The sequence below is a fragment of the Bos grunniens genome, chromosome 12, assembly GCF_055505025.1.
Source record: "Bos grunniens cultivar Pamir isolate PY7600 chromosome 12, Bosgru_T2T1.0, whole genome shotgun sequence".
Classification (NCBI taxonomy): Eukaryota; Metazoa; Chordata; class Mammalia; order Artiodactyla; family Bovidae; genus Bos; species Bos grunniens.
Window position 1 is genome coordinate 78,680,906 of NC_141176.1, and position 21,722 is coordinate 78,702,627.

Sequence of the window (21,722 nt, forward strand, 5' to 3'; positions counted from 1 at the left end):
TCTAAAGACTGTTTCTAGTATTCAAGATTTTCTGTGTTTCCATAAAAATTTTAATTTTTTTTGTTCTTGTTTTATGAAAAATATTATTATTAACTTGATAGGAATTGCACTCAATTTGTAGGGTACCTTGACTAGTATGGTCATTTTAACAATATTGAAACTTCCAATTTAAGAACATGGTATATCTTTCCATCTGTTCACGTTGTCTTTAATTTCTTTAATCAGTGTCTTACAGTTTCCTTTTGCCTCCTTAAATAGGTTTATTCTCAGATTTTTTGTTCATTTTCTCATGCAATGATAAATGGGTATTTCCCTTAATTTCTCTTTCTGTTTTCTTGATGATAATGCATAGAAGTGCAACAGATGTCTGTATATATAATAGCTTATAAATCTCAATATCAAAAGAACAAACTACTCAATCAAAAAATAGACAGAATGCCTAAGAAGAAATTTCTCCAAATAAATACATATGCCAAGAGGGACATGAAAAGATGCTCAATATCACTAATTATTAGATAAATGCAAATCCAAACTACAATGAGGTATTGCCTCACATCAGACAGAATGGCCATCATTAAAAAGCCTACAAAAAATAAATAGTGAAGGAGGTATGGAGAAAAGAGGACCCTTATACACTGTTGGTAAATTGGGAATGTAAGTTGGTACATTATGGAAAACAGTATGGAAGTTTCTTTTAAAAAAAAACAAAAAAACAAAAAAAACAAGAGTTATCATATGACCCAGAAAACCCACTTCTGTCCACGTATCCAGAAAAGACAAAAACTCTAATTCAAAAGATACATGCTCCCCGATGTTCACAGCAGCACTACTTACAAGACATGGAAGCAACCTAATTGTCCATTGACAGATGAACTGATAAATCAGTTGCTTCCATGTCTTGTTAAGTAGTGCTTATAAGACATTAAGCATCTCTTTATCTGTTCAACTGATATAAGCACCTCTTTATCAGTTCATCTGTCAATGTATATTTAGGTTGCTTCCATGTCTTGTTAAGTAGTGTTTACAAGTAGTATGCATATATATATATATATATATATATATATACACACACACACACACATATATATATACATATAGCACTATATATATATATATATACACACACTATATTTATATATACATACACAGTATATACACACAAAGACATACACATAGAATATTACTCAGTCATAAAGAAGAATGAAATAATGCAATTTGTAGTAACATGGATGGACCTAGAGATTATCATACCAAGTAGGTCAGAGAAAGACAAATGTAGTATGATATCACTTATATGTAGAATCTAAAAAAGATGATATAAATGAACTTATTTATAAAACAGAAATAATCTCACCAACATAGAAAACAAACTAGATTAACAAAGGGCAAAGCAGGAGGAAGGGATAAATCAGGAATTTGTGATTAACAGATACACACTGCTGTATATTAAAAAAAAAAAAGAACAAGGATCTATTGTATAGCACAGGTAACTATACTCAGTATTTTGTAATAACCTATAATGGAAAAGAGAATGAAAAAGAATATACTTGTTCACACACATACATACACACACACACACACAAAATTGAATCACTTTGTTGAACATTTGAAACAGTGTAAAGAACCATACTTCAACTTAAAAAAAAAATAAACAGACATACACAGAATTCAAACCCTGACTTCACTGCTTGCTGCTTACCTGGGCAGTGGGTTAAGCTCACAGTTGTTGTTGTTTAATCACTAAGTCATGTATGACTCTTTTGCAACCCCATGGACTGTAGCTGTCAGGCTCCTCTGTCCATGGGATTTCTCAGGCAAGAATACTGGAGTGGGGTGCCATTTCCTTCTCCAGGGAATCTTCCCAACCCAGGGATCAAACCCACATCTGTGCACTGGCAGGAAGATTCTTTACTGCTGAGCCACCAAGGATGCCCTAAACTCACATGTTGTGGTTTTTAAATCTGTCAGATAAGGAAAACAGGAGAATTGTGAGGATTAGCTAGGACATGGTAGGGATAAAGGCTAAAACCTGTTAGGGATTCCACAAACTTTTGAAAATATTACTAATACCTGTGTAGCTTGTAAGAGTCTGCAACAAGCACTGGAACAACAGAAATGAGAGACACAGGCCCTGTCCTCAAGGACAGGGAGACAACAGTTAAGAATATGGGGACAGCTGAGAAAAAGGCCAGAGGTCTTGGTGGGGGACTGGAAAGTAAGAGTGTACAGGGTGGTAGTCAGGAAAGAAGCTGGTGGAAAGGGAATATGAAATCAAAATGAAATTAAAAGTGATATTCTCTCCTTTTGTTCCTCATAGAAAAGAGGTTAGACATATTTTTCTGGTTTACTTTTCCCCAAAACTCCTATTGTGTATGTTGGGTTGGTGGGGGGTGTTTTTCTGGTTTTTATTTTTTGCTTTACTGTTTAAACTTATATAAATAATTTGGTTTATAACCAATAAATATAAATAAAATCATACAAAAAAACATAAATAGAAATTGAAAAGCAAAATTGTTTCAGAATGTATTACTCTTTTTATTTAAGTAGAAACAATCTCTGAAAGTCCAGTGCCCCAATCCTTAAGAATAAAGATAATTACTACTGACTGAGCATTCTCAAGAACCAGACATGGAACACAAACATTTTCTCACCCAGCTACATCTTCACAACACATCTGTGCAGCAGTAATTCCTAGATCTAGTTTAAGGATAAGGAGTCTGAAGTTTGGAAACCGAGTGACTTCATCAAGTCTCAACAGTTGTAAGAGGCACAGCAGGAATTAAAATGTGGGTCTTGGTAACACTTGGTCTAAATTCTTAAATATTCTATCCCTGGCTGCCTTCTGTATGATTTCCTGAGACCTTTCACATTGCAGGGTACCAGGGTCTAGTCCCGGTTGGATCCAGGAATATCTTCAGGAGGACGGCTTTGGTGAAAGAGTAGCAAAAGGGGAGAGACAGAAGCTTGATCTGACTGGTTTACACGGGAAACCAATAAAGTTCGTGACACCGAACTTGCTCTGACCACGGAGGCCGCAGGCGCCCTCTCGAATAGCTGAAGATACCCCACCTTAGGTACCTTCTCAAGTGGGTCTTAGAAGCCCAGGCAGGTAAGTGGTCTCAGAGAGCCCCCACGCTCTGATCAGTCATCCTGAAGGAAGAACAGAGAAGGAGAGAAAAGGAAGCAAGAACGACACGGGGAGACCAAGCCTGATGAGCAAGGCCCATAGCTTTATTTTTAAAGGGAGCTTATATACCTTAATTTGTGCATAGAGGATAATAGGGGGTGTAAAGTCAAGCGAAGTCGGCAGTTCTTGATCCTTATCGAGACCAGCCTTTCTTTTCTGTAAACTTATCGTATACAAATGCTTTAGGTGATTTACATCATCTTCTGGCCAGGAGGCCTATTAACATTTTATGACTCTTTGTTCTGATAAAGGTTAGTTAACCAGAAAACTTGTTTTTTCTAAGAGTAATTATTTTAAAGTTTGGCGCCATCCTCCGAAAGTGTTAGATAAATTTGCATTCCTATAGGGCTTGCAACAAGGAAAGAATTTATTACCTTAAGGATCTAAACTTGCTAACACCAAGGCCACTACTTATTTTTTTCTATATATCAACTATATTAATTATACTCCCAAAGACACAATACAGGGAATGTGGAAACTTGGCAGCAAGCATTGGCTCAACAATGAAATCCTCCACCAGTTCTATTCTAATAATTTCTAACTCTCTGAGAGGCTGTATATTATTTGAATATCTTAAGCTTCCCATGCCTCTCGCAGTTAGGAGGCTGTAAACAATCGTATGCGTAGCTGTAGGAGTCCAGATAAACCTGTCAGGCAAGTTAGAGAGCCATCTGAGGGGTTTGGATTGAAACACTCCTACTATGCCCAGGAGGCTAATTAACTAGAGCTCTAAGTTGATTTTCTTCAGAGAAAGGTGGTCGGGGATAGCCCCCCATTAATGTCAGAGGAGTTGGTGAAAGTCGTAAAATAGCAAAACAGACAGATTCTGGTTCTGGGGGTAGATGCTCAAGCAGATCCAGGGGCCCCCTTGAGTCCTGGCTTGCCTTTGCATATCAGGCCTCTCCACATGACCTTTGTCATGGGTGGGAACTCCTGTGCTGGCTCCCAGCAGTAGGGTCTCTGTAGAAGCTCTCTCTTTAATCAACCAACATTGTGCCTTGGAGACAAAGGCATATAAAGTGGAATTATAAGTTCTGTAGTTATAATGGTTGGTGATCATTATTTACCTGAATACAAAGTTTAGCACTGCTTTGTAATCATGTTCTCCTCCTCCTCCAGAGTGTGTACACAGAGCATGATCAAAAGTAGGGTAGAGACTGATAGAACAGAACCAAAACCTGGTGATGCCAAGGGATGTTTAGTCTTCGCTCAGATGTGATTCCAAATATTACCAGCAGGGCCAAGAATCATCCCATGTTTTTTTTTATTGATAAAGTTCTCTTATATACACAAGCGTACAACCTTTTTTTTAAATTAAGAGATATTAAAATTAATGCAGGGCACATTTATAGATTCTTTCATCTGAGGATATAAAAGGACTTAGACACATCCACTATTTCTGCTAACTAGTCTCATTTGATTCATTTCAGAGATTGGTATAATCAAAACTTGGGAGTCTAAACTCCTTGCATTCTATTGAAACTACTAAGTCATGAATCTGGTAGCCAGAGGAAATCTTTAAATATAAGGGTTACAGGTGCTGAAAATTTCTTCCCATTTTTCCTGAAAGGGATATCTTTTAAAAAAAATTGTTTTTAAACTGTGGCAAAATAGTGTGGCTCAGCAGTAAAGAATCTGCCTGCCAATGCCTGCAATGCAGGAGATGTGGATTTGATCACTGGGTTGAGGAGCTCTGGAGAAGGAAATGGCAATGCACTCCAGTATTCTTGATTGGAAAATCCAATGGACAGAGGAGCCTGGTAGTTTATAGTCCATGTGGTGCAAAAAGTCAGACATGACTTAGTCACTCAACAAGACATAATATTTACCATCTTAATGACTTTTAAGTGTACATTTCAGTAGTATTAAATACACTCCCATTATTGTACAGCCATCACCACCATCCAGCCACAGACTCCTTCCATTTTGCACAAGTGAAACTCTATAGCCATTAAACAACTTCCCTCCCTGCAACTCTAGGTACCACCATTCTTCCTGTCTCTATGAACTGACTAACCTGGGTACTTCATATTAATAGAATTATACAGCAATTATCATCTGTGACTGGCTTATTTCACTTAATATAGTTTCCTCAAGGTTCACCTGTATTGTAGCATGTATCAGAATTGGCTTCCTTTATAAGGCTGAACTATATTCCATTGTGTATGTGTGTATAAACACACACACAGACACACACACACACACACACACACACACATATATATATATATAAAACAGAGTCGGACATGGCTGAAGTGACTTAGCAGCAGCAGCAGCAACCATTTTTTGTTTTTCCAGTTATCTATCAATGGGACCTTGCTGCTGCTAAGTCACTTCAGTTGTGTCCAACTCTGTGCGACCCCATGGACTGCAGCCCACTAGGCTTCCCTGTCCCTGGGATTCTCCAGGCAAGAACTCTGGAGTGGGTTGCCATTTCCTTCTCCAATGAATGAAAGTGAAAAGTGAAAGTGAATTTGCTCAGTCATGTCCGACTCTGTGCGACCCCATGGACTGCAGCCCACCAGGCTCCTCCGTCCATGGGATTTTCCAGGCAAGAGTACTGGAGTGGGGTGCCATTGCCTTCTCCAAATGGGACCTTAGGTGACTCCATATTTTTGCTATTGTGAATAATGTTGCTATGAACACACATATATAGAGATCTACTCATAAAGCTGCTTTCAATATTTGGGGTTTATACCCTAAAATAGAACTGCAGTATCATATGATAATTCTGGTTCCAAATTGGGAAAGGAGTATGTCAAGGCTGTATATTGTCACTTTGCTTATTTAACTTATATGCAGAGTATACAGGACTGCAAAAGGTCAGTTTTCATTCCAATCCCAAAGAAAGGCAATGCCAAAGAAAGTTCAAACTACTGCACAATTGCACTCATCTCACACACTAGTAAAGTAATGCTCAAAATTCTCCAAGCTAGGCTTCAACAGTATGTGAACCATGAATTTCCAGATGTTCAAGCTGGATTTAGAAAAGGCAGAGGAACCAGAGATCAAATTGCCAACATATGCTGGATCATCTGAAAAGCAAGAGAGTTGCAGAAAAATATCTACTTATGCTTTACTGACTATGCCAAAGCCTTGGACTTTGGACAACAAACTGTGGAAAATTCTTACAGAGATGAGAATACCAGACCACCTGATCTGCCTCCTGAGAAATCTGTATGCAGGTCAAGAAGCAATGGTTAGTACTGTACCTGGAACAACAGACTGGTTCTAAATCAGGAAAAAAGCACATCAAGGTAGTTTATTGTCACCTTGATTATTTAACTTATATGCACAGTACATCATGCAAAATGCTGGCCAGGATGAAGCACAAGCTGGAATCAAGATTTCTGGGAGAAATAACAATAACCTCAGATATGCAGATAACTCCACCCTTATGGCAGAAAGGGAAGAAGAAATAAAGAGCCTCTTGATGAAAGTAAAAATGGTGAGTGAAAAAGTTGGCTTAAAACTCAACATTCAGAAAACTAAGATCATGGCATCTGGTCCCATCACTTCATGGCAAATAGATAGGCGAAACAATGGAAACAGTGAGAGACTTTGTATCCTTGGGCTCCAAAATCACTGCAGATTGTGATTGCGGCCATGAAATTAAAAGACGCTTGCTCCTTGGAAGAAAAGTTATGACCAACTTAGATAGCATATTAAAAAGTAGAAACATTACTTTGCCAACAAAGGTCCATCTAATCAAAGCTGTGGCTTTTCCAGTAGTTATGTATGGATGTGAGAGTTGGACTATAAAGAAAGCTGAGCACCAAAGAATGTATGCTTTTGAACTGTGGTGTTGGAGAAGACTCTTGAGAGTCTCTTGGACTGCAAGGAGATTGAATCAGCCCATCCTAAAGGAAATCAGTCCTGAATATTCATTGGAAGGACTGATGTTGAAGCTGAAACTCCAATACTTTGGCCACCTGATGCAAAGAACTGACTCACTTGAAAAGACCCTGATGCTGGGAAAGATTGAAAGCAGGAGGAGAAGGAGATGACAGAGGTTAAGATGGTTGTATGGCATCACTGACTTGATGAACATGAGTTTGAGCAAGCTCCAGATATTGGTGATGGACGGGAAAGCCTGGCGTGCTGCAGTCCCTGGGGTCTCAAAGAGTTGTACACAACTGAGCAACTGTACTGAACTTAACTGATGATAATACTATTTTTAACTTTCAGGAGTTTCTATTGTGCATATTTATATAATCCAGCCTCTAAAACACTCCCTAAAAATCATATTTCTTTAGCAAGAAGAACAAAAACAACAAACCAAAAACAAACCCACACGAAACAAACAAAAATAAAGAATCAGAACAAAGGAAAACAGAATCAGAGCCCAGGAAGAGATCAATTCAAAGCTTCACCATCACAACCAGCACATAAGGGGTCTACATGAAGCACCGCACATGCACTGGCCCGTTTAGCCCTCACAACAGCTCAATGAGTTGGACTGTTAGCTGCCTTATAAGGGAGAAAAAACTGAGGTACACAAAGAGGGAATTCCAAGTCCCCTGTTCTAAGTCATTATTCTGTACTGCCTCCCTGGTTAAAATAATTTACTAATAGCTGAATTCTAAAAGGCTCCCCCAAGCACCTATATACCCTATAATTTTCAAAGCCCCACAGTTTCACAGAAAGTCCTCCAGGAGGTAATCACCCTTGAAAAGGTGGTTTTATTTCCTACAACAAAATTCCATCATTAAAACACAAAATTCAGGTTTCCCTATAGGAATCTCTCCAGTGCTGCACAAACCAGTTATCATTTTGTCTTAGAATTATGTGGTTATTAATAGACAAAATCATGACACCTAAAAAAGTCTAAGTCCAGAAATCTGTCCGAGTCAGTTATTAAATAACACGCACACAAAAGAAACAAATGAATGAATAAACAAACAGAGTCTGGTATCTGATAAAATGCCCATTGAAAATACCTGCTGCCAAATATATTCTCTACTGGGAGAAAAAAGATCAACCTTTCATGCAATTTGGAAAAAAAAAAATCAAATTAAAAGCAATTAAATCAAGTGCCTCATAAAAAGAACACGTGAGAATAGTCTGATATGCATACCTGAGGTGCAACTGTCATTTTCTTCCTTAAATCGTGAAGTCCAATTTCAGTTGTCCAGATGTCATCAATTAGAATTCTACCTCCAGGCTCTGACAGTCTAAGAAGGGCAGCGATGAGGGAACTTTTTCCAGCTCCCGTTCTTCCCACGATGCCAACCTGTGAAGCGATCCAGGAAGAATTAAGAATTAACAGTATGCAACCAACCTAGCAGAAAATCTGATTGCTGAAGATGATTTTAGAAAGTTCTATATAAAGAGTAGTCTCTAAGTTTCTCAAACATGGATGGCACTATTGATGTTTTGTTGAGGGGATGGGGGATTACCCTGTGTATTTCTGAAGGGTTAACAGTAGCCATGGACTCTATCCACTGCATACCAGAAGCACCCCACAAACTATAGCAACCAAAAATTTCAGACATTGACAACTGTCCCCTGGTTGGGACCCCATGGTCACAAGACAAGTTGAAACTAATAGAATCAATACACTAGCAGTGAAAAGCCAGCAGTCTTCTAAGTGGTCCATAAGAAGTCAGCTTATAAATTAGCTTTATCCCTACTTGTCCAGGTATTTTGACTTTTAGAATTATATGGGTAATTGTACAGAGACGTCAAGTCTAATCAGAAGTGTGATACATAACCAAATACTCACTTTTTCAGGGATCTGTTATTTAATAGGAATTATTCTTTGGTAGAGAAAATAAATCACTTATGTTAAATATTTTGATTATATTCTATCTTGAAAGGAAACACCTTAAAATTATAAAATGCAGTTCTCAGTGTCTTAAAAGACAATGGCCAATAGACAGAATACACATAATGAGTCAACAACACAAACAACTTTTGCTATTTATATGGGGCCTTTAATTTGAGCAGTTCAAAAGGCATTTTATAACAAATTAATACTTACAACTGAATCTTGGAAAGATACATGTCAAGTGTCAGTCTAGTTATTAAAACCAAAACAGAGATAGGGAGTTTGGGATTGACATATACACACTGCTATATTTAAAATGGATAACGAACAAGAACCTACTGTATAGCACAGGCAGCTCTGCTCAATGCTATGTAATAATCTAAATGGAAAAGAATTTGAAAAAGAATACACACATGTATACGTATAACTGAATCACTCTGTTGTACACGTTAAGCTAACACACCACTGTTAATCAACTATAATATAAAATTTAAAGATTTTTTTAAAAAGCAGAGAAAAATTAAGTGTACTAACAGTAAGATTAAAGAATCTGTATAATACAGGTAAAAATGTTGGGGGGGAATAAAACTATACTGTAAAGACTGGCTTTTAACTGTGTGCATTCAATATGTATGCAGAGACATTTTTTTTTTCCCCTGACCAATGAGCTTGCTCAACTGCAAATTCCCTGGTGAGAACTTCCCAAGAGATGATTTCAATTTCTCTATTTAAGGATTTGGAATTGATGAGGGGTGTAAGATATGCATTCAATCATTTGTAAATTAACTCAGTAAATTTTTAAAACTCTTGGATTTGAACAGAGAACTAAATTTTTCTGAGCACTGTTATCAGAATGCCCATGCTCAGAATCTTTCATATTTTCTCACTTGAATATCTCCAAAGTATCGAATCTTAGTCTGCAAAATCAGTCATGGCATTTCAAAAAATAATTTATCATTACAGAGGTTAAATGTAAGAAAAGAGGGTTTACCTAATTTTATTATCTTTGAGGCCATTTTGTACCTTATATTATACCCTAATTTATATAATATAGATGGACCAGTCTCTGTACATAGGCAGGTCTAGGGTATGTATGGATGTGTGTGTGTGTGTGTGTGTATAAAACTCATGTATTCTGTGTACAGACAGACCTCAAAGATATTGCAGAGTTGGTTCCAGACTACCTCAATAATATAAATATCACAATATTGACACTATTTTATAGTCTACATTATGTCTACAATGTACATACCTTAATTTTCAAATATTTTATTTCTATAAAAACACTAACCACTATCTGAGCTTTTATTGGGTTATAGTAACATTAAATTTCAGATCACCACAACAAAAGCAAAACAAAAAAGTTTGAAATTTTGCAAGAATCACCAAAATGTGAGAGATACAAACTGAGCAAATGCTGTAGGAAAAATGGTGCTGATCCATTTCCTCGATGCAGGGCTGCCATGAATGCTCAATTTTTTTTTTTTTTAAAGCACTATCTGTGAGGCACAATCAAACAAGGTATGCCTGTATTTCTGGCTGTTCCCATATATAAATTAACACAAATCAGGACACAGGTGAGAACTGTGTCTATGAGAATGTTACTCTCAGTTCCACTAAAACTGATCTACCTGTTCAAACAGGAACAAACTCTTGGTAAATGGCCAAGATTCTCAGGGGCACCATAGGCTGCTCACAACAGGACTGTGAGCTCCAAACCCCAGTGAGGAGAGTAAGAAAAAGGCTACTCAAAGAAAACCAGGCTCTGGCTATTTCTACCATTCAGCAATCAAAGCTATAGTCTCAGGTCTTTCCCAGGTCATCAATGTGTTTTACCAATTGGCCATGCAGAGTGTCACCAGCATGAATAAGTTTGCATTCCTAACAAAAAGATATTTGGAGACAATCTTATTTTAGCTGCTTTGTGATGGCCCCTTGCTGTTTTCCCAGACCGCAGAGGTGTTGGTTTCTGATGATCACACCAAATTGTTAGATATTTGCATCTAGATCTCTCTTCATATACCAAACCTAACATGATCAACACCCAATGGCCCACACAAAACAGCTGCTTCCTCTGACTTCCCCACTCTAATCTCATTACTTCTTTCCCAGGCTCATAGGCTCAAAATGTCTACCTTACTTCCAGTTTTCCCAAAGTCCAGTGTAGTGCCAAGCCCTGAAGATTCTTCCCCTGCAATGCTTCATGACTCAATTCCTCATTTTAAGGACCACATTCAGTACCCGAATGCCAGCTGTGCTACTTTTGAAAAACAGAATAAACTCTTTCCTTAATTATGTTGTTGATGTTGTTTAGTTGCTAAGTCGTATCTGACTCTTTTGTGATCCCATGGACTGTAGTCTGCCAGGCTCCTCTGTCCATGAGATTTCCCAGGCAAGAATATCAGAGTGGGTAGCCATTTCCTTCTCCAGGAGATCTTTCTGACCCACAGACTGAACCCATGTCTCCTGCATTGCAGGTGAATTCTTTACCACTGAGACACCTGGGAAGCCTGCATAAGATTACTTCAGTCAGTCAGTTCAGTTGCTCAGTCGTGTCTGACTCTGTGATCCCATGGACTGCAGCATGCCAGGCTTCCCTGTCCATTACCAACTCCTGGAATTTGCTCAAACTCATGACAGCTAGCCCATCTGACCTCAGGTACCCTCTTTGCTCAGTGAAGTCATCCCTCTTGTTCCACCCATGACACTTTATGCATTTATGTTCATGTTATGTTTCAACTCTCCCATCATAAGATCTCTGTTAGACATGTTCCTTTAACTGCAGCTACACCTCTCCCCACTTTCTCTGTTTTAGCTACACAGAGGGATAAGATAAAAGTATCAGGCCATCTAAGTAGCCTGGCAACTAAGGCCATGCCTATAGTGTCAGGCAACTAAGTCTACCTGAAATAATAGAGCCTAAAAGTCACAAGATAGGACTCAAGTCCACATATGTTGGCCTCTTTTCCATCTGCTGATGGTTTTCTTATCACCTAGATGGCCTGACACTTTATTATGTCCCTCTGTGTAGGTAAAACAGAGAAAGTGAGGTCAGGTGGGCTGGCTGTCTGCAGGAAGAACCTGCACCCACAGTTGGTCTGGGAGAGAAACCTGCAGCTAAGTTGGGTACATTGTTCCTGGGGAACAGGCCAAACAGACCTCTTGCCCTGCTTGGGGAGCAAGACTCATTTTGGATCCCATCAGGTGGTGAAAGAGCCACACATATATGCTGCTGGGTGGGGCTGTCTCTGACTCCAGGTCCAGGCAGGGCTAAGCCTGTGGGAAATCCCTCTAGTCCCTGCAAGAGGCTGATATGGGGAAGGCGGGAGCAGGATGAAAACTGCCCATGATGAAGACAGACTCCATGGAAAGGATCAAACAAATGCAGTGGGATCACACAGAATTGGATTATAATGTAAGGGTGTGATTTGCAGAATATGAAAGTAAATAAATCTATAGGGTATTAAGTGCCGTAGAATGTTCCAGAGCCTCACGCTCAAACACAGCAGGCATTTCGGTGATTCATGAGTTTGGTTGCAAACTGTCAAAGGACATTTCTTGGAAATCATGGGTTATGTGTCATCAAAAACTGTCTATGGGAGAGAAAGGACTTTCTTGGAAGGTCCTGTTCAAATGCAATGCTGAGAAAGTGGTCTGGATGAGCCTGAGATTCTGTATAAGAAGATAGAAGATATGCAGGTGATACTGACCCTGGCAACACAGTCTGAGTCACAAGGAATCAGGAAACTTAGAGAGAAAGTGGGACAAACTGGAAGTGAGGGGGGGAGTTACTGAGGAAATATGTAAAAAAAGGAGAAAATGTAGGAAACCAATATTTTTACACATTATAGCAAGCATCTGTTAAATTTCAATTAATACCTCTGAGCAAGAAAAAAATAACAAGCAAAGTCAATCTACCTCTAGAGATGGAAAATGCTTTAAAATTGCCCAAGACTCTTTAAAATTATCAAATCAACCAAAAATCATCTAAATGAGAAATGCAGCCCAAGTTCAAAATCTACCCAGGAAGCCTAGGGTTGCATTTATCTCATTCTGGATCTTTAGATTTACTTGGTGTTTCTTCCATGAAAAAAAACCAGCATAGCACCAACTACACTTTCCTATTAACTTTAACTTCCATGAATCAGGACAGCAGAGGACATGGCAGAAAGACAATAGAGCACCCCTTCTACTGGGTGGGCTCACTCCCAAGTCCTCCCCTCTCCTGCAGCAGCCTTTCTTAATCAAAGCCAACACCAAAGGGGTGTCCTGGAGTGACAGGGCTGGGACAGGTGAGTAGGAAAGGAAAACTGGGTTGTACACTGCTGCTGCTGCTGCTGCTGCTAAGTTGCTTCAGTAGGGTCTGACTCTGTGCGACCCCATAGACAGCAGCCCACCGGACTTCCCTACCCCCGGGATTCTCCAGGCAAGAACACTGGAGTGGGTTGCCATTTCCTTCTCCAATGCATGAAAGTGAAAAGTCAAAGTGAAGTCGCTCAGTCATGCCCAACTCTTGGCGACCGCATGGACTGCAGCCTACCAGGCTCCTCTGTCCATGGATTTTCCAGGCAAGAGTACTGGAGTGGGATGCCATTGCCTTCTCCGTGGGTTGTACACAGGTGGAGGGAAATCATTTCGAGAACACACTGCCTGGGTATCTTCTCACAACACAGAAGTGAAGCTAATGGTGATGCTGAGTGGACCAAGACACAGATCAAAAGTCAGATTGTCATATTTATTAATTGAGTCTCCAAATCAAATGTTTCCTCAAACATTTTAGAATCTCAGATAGTCCTATGATTTTGGGAGATGGAAGAATACAAAACTGTTATGTTCTTAAGTTATATATGAAGTTTCTAAGATAATTCATATTTATGGCTTTGGAAGAAACACACACAAATTAGTGGAGTTATACTGACAAGGTGAAATCTGATGGACACAGAGCTATGAGTAATCAAACATTGATTTGCCTACAGTACTCTCAGGGACAGGGCTGTGTCAAGAGCTGTGGTTAATGTTTCCAAACACAGAAGTCCTCACCTTCTTCCTGACCTACAGTGAGACTAGAAATAATTAGGAGCCAACTTTTGTTCAGTGACTAACTGAAGCTGCTCCCTGAGTCTCTTTGGGGCATTAAGTTGAATGTTTATTCTTTCATGTTACAAGGCTATCATTCATTATATCACAGCTATAGTCTTCTAGGTATGTCTGTGGTGGAGAGTTTTAAAGAGTGGTTATTTAAATGTAATCTATTGCTTACCCAGTTGTCTTGTGAGTATGTTTTGGTTACTGGTTGTTCACATGTGTGTGTTACTCTCCTATCCAGCAGTCCCCAGCACCCTCTATGTACCTGTAATGCCACTCTCTAGGGAACGAGGATGAAAATAAGATGCTCCCTGAACTTAAACCTCAGGGTTCTGTGAGATACAGACTCAAAATTACAAAGGATAGCACAGGTGCTATATCTTTTATGTTAATTGTGGCAAAATACATGTAGAAACCTGTATACTGGTCAAGAAGCAACAGTTAGAACCAGACATGGAACAACAGACTGGTTCAAATTTGGGAAAGGAGTATGTCAAGGCTGTATATTGTAACTCTGTTTTTTTTACTTACATGCAAAGTACTTCATTCAAAATGCCAAATGGATGAAGCACAAGCTGGAATCAAGATTGCTGGGAGAAATATTAATAACTTCAGATATGCAGATGACACAACCCTTATGGCAGAAAGTGAAGAGGAACTAAAGAGCCTCTTGATGAAAGTGAAAGAGGAGAGTGAAAAAGCTGCTAAAATTCAACATTCAAAAAACTAAGGTCATGGCATCTGACCCCCTCATTTCATACCAAATAGATGAGGAAACAATGGAAACAGTGAGAGACTTTATTTTCTTGGGCTCCAAAATCACTGCAGATAGTGACTACAGCCATGGAATTAAAAGACACTTGCTACTTCGAAGAAAATTTATGACCAACCTAGGCAGCATACTAAAAAGCAGAGATATTACTTTGCTGACAAAGGTCCATATATTTAAAGCTATGGTTTTTCCAGTAGTCATGTATGGATGTGAGAGTTGGACCATAAAGACAGCTGAGCACCAAAGAACTGATGCTTTTGAACTGTGGTGTCGGAGAAGACTGTCAAGAATCTTGAACTCCTTGGACTGCAAGGACATCAAACTGGTCAATCCTAAAGGAAATCACTCCTGAATATTCATTAGAAGGACTAATGCTGAAGCTGAAGCTTCAATACTTTGGCACCTGATGGGAAGAGCTGACTCATTAGAAAAGACTCTGATGTTGGGAAATATTGAAGGCAGGAGGAGAAGGGGATGACAGAGGATGAGATGGTTGAATGGCATCACAGACCCAATGGACATAAGTTTGAGCAAGCTCCAGAAGTGGTGATGGACAGGGAAGCCTGGCGTGCTGCAGTCCATGTGAGTTATAGAGAGTCAGACATGACTGAGTGACTGAACACCACCACCAACATGTAACATGAAATTTACTAATTTAACTATATTAAGTGATTATAGTGTCAAGTATATTTACATTGTTGTATAACCAAACCTCAGAACATATATTCCCTTGTAAAACTGAAATTCTGTACCTATTAAACAACAATAGCCCATTCTCCTCCCTCCGTTACTGGGGACCATCATTCTACTTTCTGTCTTTGATTTCTCCAGGAACCTCATAAAAAGTGAATCATATGGTATTGGATCTGTTTGTGTCTGGTTTATTTCATATGTCATGATAACCTCAAGTTTCATCACTGGTCATTTTTTCCTTTTTTAAAGCTACATATCATTTAATGGTAAGCGTATACCATATTTGTTTATCCATTCATCTGTCACTTTCATCATGGACATCATCATCTTGGGTTGCTTCCAACTTTTGTCTGCTGTGAACACAGGTCTACCATAAGCCCTATCTTAAAAGAATATATAAGATGCTATGGAAGCAGAGAGGGGCCTGAAGAGGCAGATGCATTAGAGTTGACTGTGAAAATCAGGAGACTTTCTCCATCCAGACGACAGAAGGGAAGTGTCTCTGAGGTGGAGCGGCAGTGTATGCACACCGGAAGCAGGCAGGACATGGTGCTTTGGGAGAATCTACACATGACCTGAGTGTAGAGGGTGTGAGCATGTTAGGACTCAGTGCTGGACAGGTAGGTGGGGAAGAGCTTCCTACCACCTTGTGTGTCATGGTTTATTCTCTTCTTCAAGATCCTGCCCTGGTCCCAGTCGAGGGCCCCAAACTGAGTGTAAATAGGAACATCACCTGCAGACATGGACGCTGACAGGACCAGATCATAAACCTCTCTGCCGTCTCCCAAGTGCATCTTCCTCTGCTCCCTTCAATTAGCTCTCATCTACTCTGAGTGAATCTCTGGGCCCTGACTCCATCTGGGAGCTCTGGTTCCTCACCCCTGACTGAGTCATGCTTCTGGGCTCCTCAATTTTCACTACAAGCTCATCCCATGGCCCCTGCTGAAGTGGACTTAGGGCTGCACTATGCTTCTAGCAACACGTCAACTAGGCCGGTAAGGATTAGATCTGTGCTAAAGAAAGAAGTCTTTTGCTGTCTTGCATACAGGGTTATCATTACTATCTTTCTAAATTCCATATATATGCTCACTGGGATGACCCAGAGGGATGGTATTGGGAGGGAGGTGGGAGGGGGTTTCAGGATGGGGAAGACGTGTACACCCGTGGCGGATTCATGTTGATGTATGGCAAAATCAATACAATATTGTTAAGTAATTAGCCTCCAATTAAAATAAATTAAAAAAACAAAAGAAAGAAACAAGTAGTCTGTGGGAGGGAAGGCAGGGAGATGACAGCTCAGTGTAGGTGAGTGGAGGACAAGTTTACGGCAAGGGCCATGGGAGAGAGGAGGAGGCTGCAACTAGCGAGTAACATAGGAATAAGAGAATATTTCAGAAATACAAAAAAGAAAAGATGGAAAGGAAGAAAGTGGAGAGATATTGGGAGAGTTCATGACAGGGAGATAGGGCTCACTTCCCAAACTATGAATAATCAGGTGTCATATATAGTGTCCTGGGTCAGGTTAAACTCCAGCTCCAGATCCCAGGGCCAATAACCACCATGAGTGAGCTCATGACCCAGGGAAAGAAACGCTGGGATCCCCATCCCATGGTCAGTTTCCAAGAAGGATTCTCATGTAATGTCATTGATCTAATCTGCATCCAAGAGAATCCTCTGGACTCACTGACAAGGAAACCAATAGTGGATATAGCACTAAATCTTTAGCTCGATTTTAAAGAGGCAAATGGCTTAAACAAACCTTTTCACTTGAGAATATGCATGGTATCAGGTCCTTCAATATCAGAGGCTCATCTAAGCTGTATCTGAAGTTCACATTGTAAGAGTCAATCACTCCTCTATGGGGCCAGGCTGGTGGTGGTCGAAACTTGTATTCCCAGAGCGCTTCTTTCTCACACTCTGTATATTCAATCCCCCTTTCTACTGAAATCATCTGAAATACATAAGACATCACAGGAGTTAGGAAAGGAGGGTGTTGCTTATGGATGTTCAGAGACTATAAATGAAACCTTCTGCTTTTATATCTTTACATCAGCTTTTCCATGGTTCAGAAGATCTCAGGTCTTAGCATCCACAAAGGAGAGAAGTAGGAGTTTTATGAGGCCTTTGACGATTTGCAAACTTGTTCATGGTCTTATAACATTGTCATTTACAGATACTTTCTTCAATATTATATGAAAACTAAAAGAATTAGAGAAATGAATGCAAAGCTTTTATTGATCCAGTTTTCACACCTGAATTAAAAAAATAAGGGAATTTTGTTTAAGAAAAGAATACTTATGGACACCAATCAGTAATGTGCAGCTACAGAAGGGCCATCTGCTATAGATGAGCAGAACTGGAAGGTTATCAAACCTCATTTTAATAATTAGTCACTCTCTGCTTTATTAAAAGCAAGAAGTGGAAAGTTTTCATTTTCATTTGTTTTTCTCCCTTTGGGAGAAGGTGCAAATATTCAAAAGAGATTACAATTTACATATTGACTAAGGTCTCTTAAGGTGGCAAAACTCTACAACTCTGATAGTGCATTCTGAGTGGGAGCTTATTTGACCAGAAAGAAGAGACACCAGCAAATTCAGGTGTTCAGTACACATAAGAACAGATGCTAAAATGGGAGTGGAGGAATCTACTAATTAAATAAACAAATCTCAAAATGCTGAATCCTTTATCTTAACCAACCATGAGGAATTATCTATTAAGAAACAAAGATAAAAAAGCCACTAAGAAATTAGCTTTTATTCTCTCCAGGATTTCAGAACATTTCTCCTGCAGAGATATTTATTATATTTGAAGACAGTTTGTGATGAATATAAAACTTGCTGACACAGCACACAAAAGACTGAGAAAAACACATATATATTTTATTTTATATTAACTTTAAATAGATGGAAGAGGATGCAAAAAAAAAAGAAAGAAAGAAAACTCTGTTAATCATGATGTAAAAGCAAGAATTTTATGGTTCAACCTAAGAATTGCTTTTATGCCAGCTAATGGCCAGGAGATTTGAAAAGGCTAAGAAAAATAAGGTAAACATCACCATATTCTCAGCTTCGATGCTTTGCCTGACACAACACTGGAACATCCCCGTGAGTGTGAGCGTGAGGGCGAGAGAGAGCACCAGGCCAATCTTCCCGGGGTTCAAAGCTAAACATGGAAGAAGAGGAATGAAGTCAGAATGGTTCTTAAACCCTTGTTCAGCTCCTTCTGTAACTTTACAAAGGAGATTCCTTTATCATATTTCAATTATTCATATGTCATGATCGTATTATTCACACTTTTACTATGTGGATTGAGATCATAATACAGTGGGGAAAATGACTATGAAATACTGTGAGATGTGTTTATTAATCCCATCAGGACTTACATATATGTGACAATATCATATAGGTGAAGAATCAAGTCATTATTCAGACTTCCATCTTTATGTCTGCAAGAACCATTAGGTAATATAACTTTCTACATATCCAATGCAGCTGCAGTTGAAACCACAAAAAAAAAAAAAAAAAAAGGCAATAGGTTTTAAGAGCAAGTGCTTTTAAATGTAAAATACTACTCTCATTGTTCCATATTAAAGATTCAATGCAGTTAGTATGGAATCATTAGGGACGGTGAATTCATGCCACACACACCAACAATAGCTCATCTGGTACCCACACAGTTGGACAATGTTCTTCGCTGCAGAAAATCTTTCTCAACCCAGTGTACCAGGCATCTACAACCAAGAGATTTGAATAGCCCTAAAGCTAAAACCTAACCTCTAAGCTGAAGGAAAAGCTTAATAGTAAACTTGGTTCTCTCCTCCCAACTACAGGATACTACCAAGAATGTTCAGCCTGCTACAGTTGTGTAGACTTCAACCATTCAACAAAAGATGAAATGATTAAAAGTCTCATATTAAGACACAAATGACTTCATATAGACCACACTGTGGAATCATATGCTGCAAACACTTTAATATAGTTCATTAGAACCAAACAGTATATGATATTAGATGAGGTGGCAGTAATTTAATAACTGTAAACAAGACTATAAACTGTAAGCATACCACAAACCATTATTCACATCTGTACTTACTTTCTGCCAGAGTCAGGGCCCCAAAGGCAACAACAGTGACAAAGATGGCACAGATGACATCTAGATACACAGCGAGCCATCGGGACGTCATCTGCGGGGAGCGAGCTCCGCCCCTGGCAAAGGTCATGAGGAAGGAGGCTTGGCATACGCAAAGGCGGGATCAAGCCTCAGGAGTCTCCCTGGAAATTCTCGAGCAATCTACCCCCAAAACCAGAGTCTGCCTACTTTCTGCTTTGCACTCTCACCTACACCTCTGACTTTACGGGGGGCTGTCCCCCACTACCTCTCTCTGAAAAAAGAGTTAGCTTACAGCTCCAGTTAATAATTCCTGGGTGTGACAGTGTTTCAACCTACAAACTCCTTTGGAAGTCCTCTAGCCTGCCTGAATAGGTTTTTTCCGGCAACATGTGATTGTTCAGAGCCTCCCAACTGTGAGAGGCAGGAGGTGTTCTAAACTGTCTAAACACAGATTCCTTTGAGTAGTTAAAAGATTGATTAGAAATTGTAGTGGTGAAGGGATTTTCACTTGTTGGGCCAATGTTTGCTGCTAAGTTTCCATATCCCTTACCTGCTGTGTCCCTGGAAGTGTATTGATTAATATAATTGGTGTAAGTAGTAGCTTTAATGTTTGTAACCTGGGACCCTTGAGTTAATTCTTTTTCTTGTTATAGCCCACCACACCTTTGCTCTGTAGGAATGCAACTTTATCTAATGCTTTTTGGAGGCTGGCGCCTGACTTTGGAATAATCACCTTTAGAGAAAAATAAGTTTCTTAAAATGTTAACAGGCCTCTGGGCCAGAAGATGACGCAAATCACCTAAACTTTTGCTTATGATAAGTTTGCAGGAAGAAAGCCTGGTTTACTGCATGACTCTACCCCTTCCCCCATTATCCTCTATGCATAACTTAAGGTATAAAAACTACTTTGGAAAATAAAGTGCGGGCCTTGTTCACCAAAACTTGGTCTCCCCATGTCGTTATTTCTTTCACCTTCAGGCTGAATTATTCAGCCTCTTTTCTTCACTGAATTTTCCTGCTGAGTTATCCTTATTCTATTACTCTTTAACGTTTAATTAAGCAATTGTTTCCTGATCCTCGCTGATGCCATCCCTGCTTTGAATTCCCTGGATCCACCGGGGCTGGACCCCGGCATACTACCCAAAGCAATCCACAGATTCAGCACAATCCCTATTAAACTACCAATGGTATTTTTCACAGAACTAGGACAAATCATTTCAGAATATGTATGGAAACACAAAAGACCTCAAATAGCCAAATTAATCTTGAGAAAGAAGAATGGAACTGGAGGAAACAACCTGCCTGACTTCATACTACACTACAAAGCTACAGTCATCAAGACAGTATGGTACTGGCACAAAGACAGAAATATAGATCAATGGAACAAAAGAGAAAGCCCAGAGATAAATCCATGCATCCATGGACACTTTATTTTTGATAAATGAGGAAGAATTATACAATAGAGAAAAGACAGTCTCTTCAAGAAGTGGTGCTAGGAAAACTGGTAAACTGTAAAAGAATGCAACCAGAACACTATCAAACACCATACATAAAAATAAACTCAAAATGAATTAAAGACCTAAATGCAAGACCAGAAAGTATAAAATTCTTAGAGGAAAACATAGACAGACTCTCTTTGACAAATTACAGTAATATCCTCTATGACCCACCTCCCAGAGTAACAACAATAAACAAAAAGGACCTAATTAAACTTTAAAAATTTTGCACAACAAAGTAAACTATAAGCAAGGTGAAATGACAGCCTTCAGAATAGGAGAACAGCAAACAAAACAACTAACAAAGAATTAATCTTCACCATATACAAGCAGCTCATGCAGCTCAATATCAGAAAAACTAACCCAATCAAAAAGTGACCAAAAGACCTAAACAGACTTTTCTCGAAAGAAGACATACAGATGGTTAATAAACACATGAAAATATGTTCAACATTACTCACTGTTAGAAAAAGGCAAATCAAAACCACAATGAGGTATCATCTCACACTGGTCAGAATGGCCATCATCAAAAAATTCTACAAACAATAAATGCTGGAGAGGGTGTGGAGAAAAAGGAACCTTCTTATACTGTTGGTGGGAATGCAAACT

General features: G+C 39.2%; 1 protein-coding gene across 4 annotated transcripts in view; it reads right to left on the bottom strand.

Annotated features, from left to right (window-relative positions):
- LOC147361954 (ATP-binding cassette sub-family C member 4-like) overlaps window positions 1–21,722 on the bottom strand; it is a 67,424-nt gene that overhangs the window by 36,427 nt on the left and 9,275 nt on the right. Inside the window, exons 1-4 of one of the 4 annotated variants that reach the window (XM_086330264.1) lie at window positions 19,600–20,111; window positions 18,563–18,669; window positions 17,267–17,458; window positions 8,265–8,420 (exon numbers count right to left, since the gene is read on the bottom strand). In XM_086330264.1, the coding sequence (XP_086186390.1) occupies window positions 8,265–8,420; window positions 17,267–17,458; window positions 18,563–18,669; window positions 19,600–19,726 (582 nt within the window). In that variant the 5' untranslated portion in view covers window positions 19,727–20,111. Of the gene's footprint in view, window positions 1–8,264; window positions 8,421–17,266; window positions 17,459–18,562; window positions 18,670–19,599; window positions 20,120–21,722 lie in introns of those variants that run through there. The other 3 variants (XM_086330263.1, XM_086330266.1, XM_086330265.1) reach the window with 3 other exon arrangements.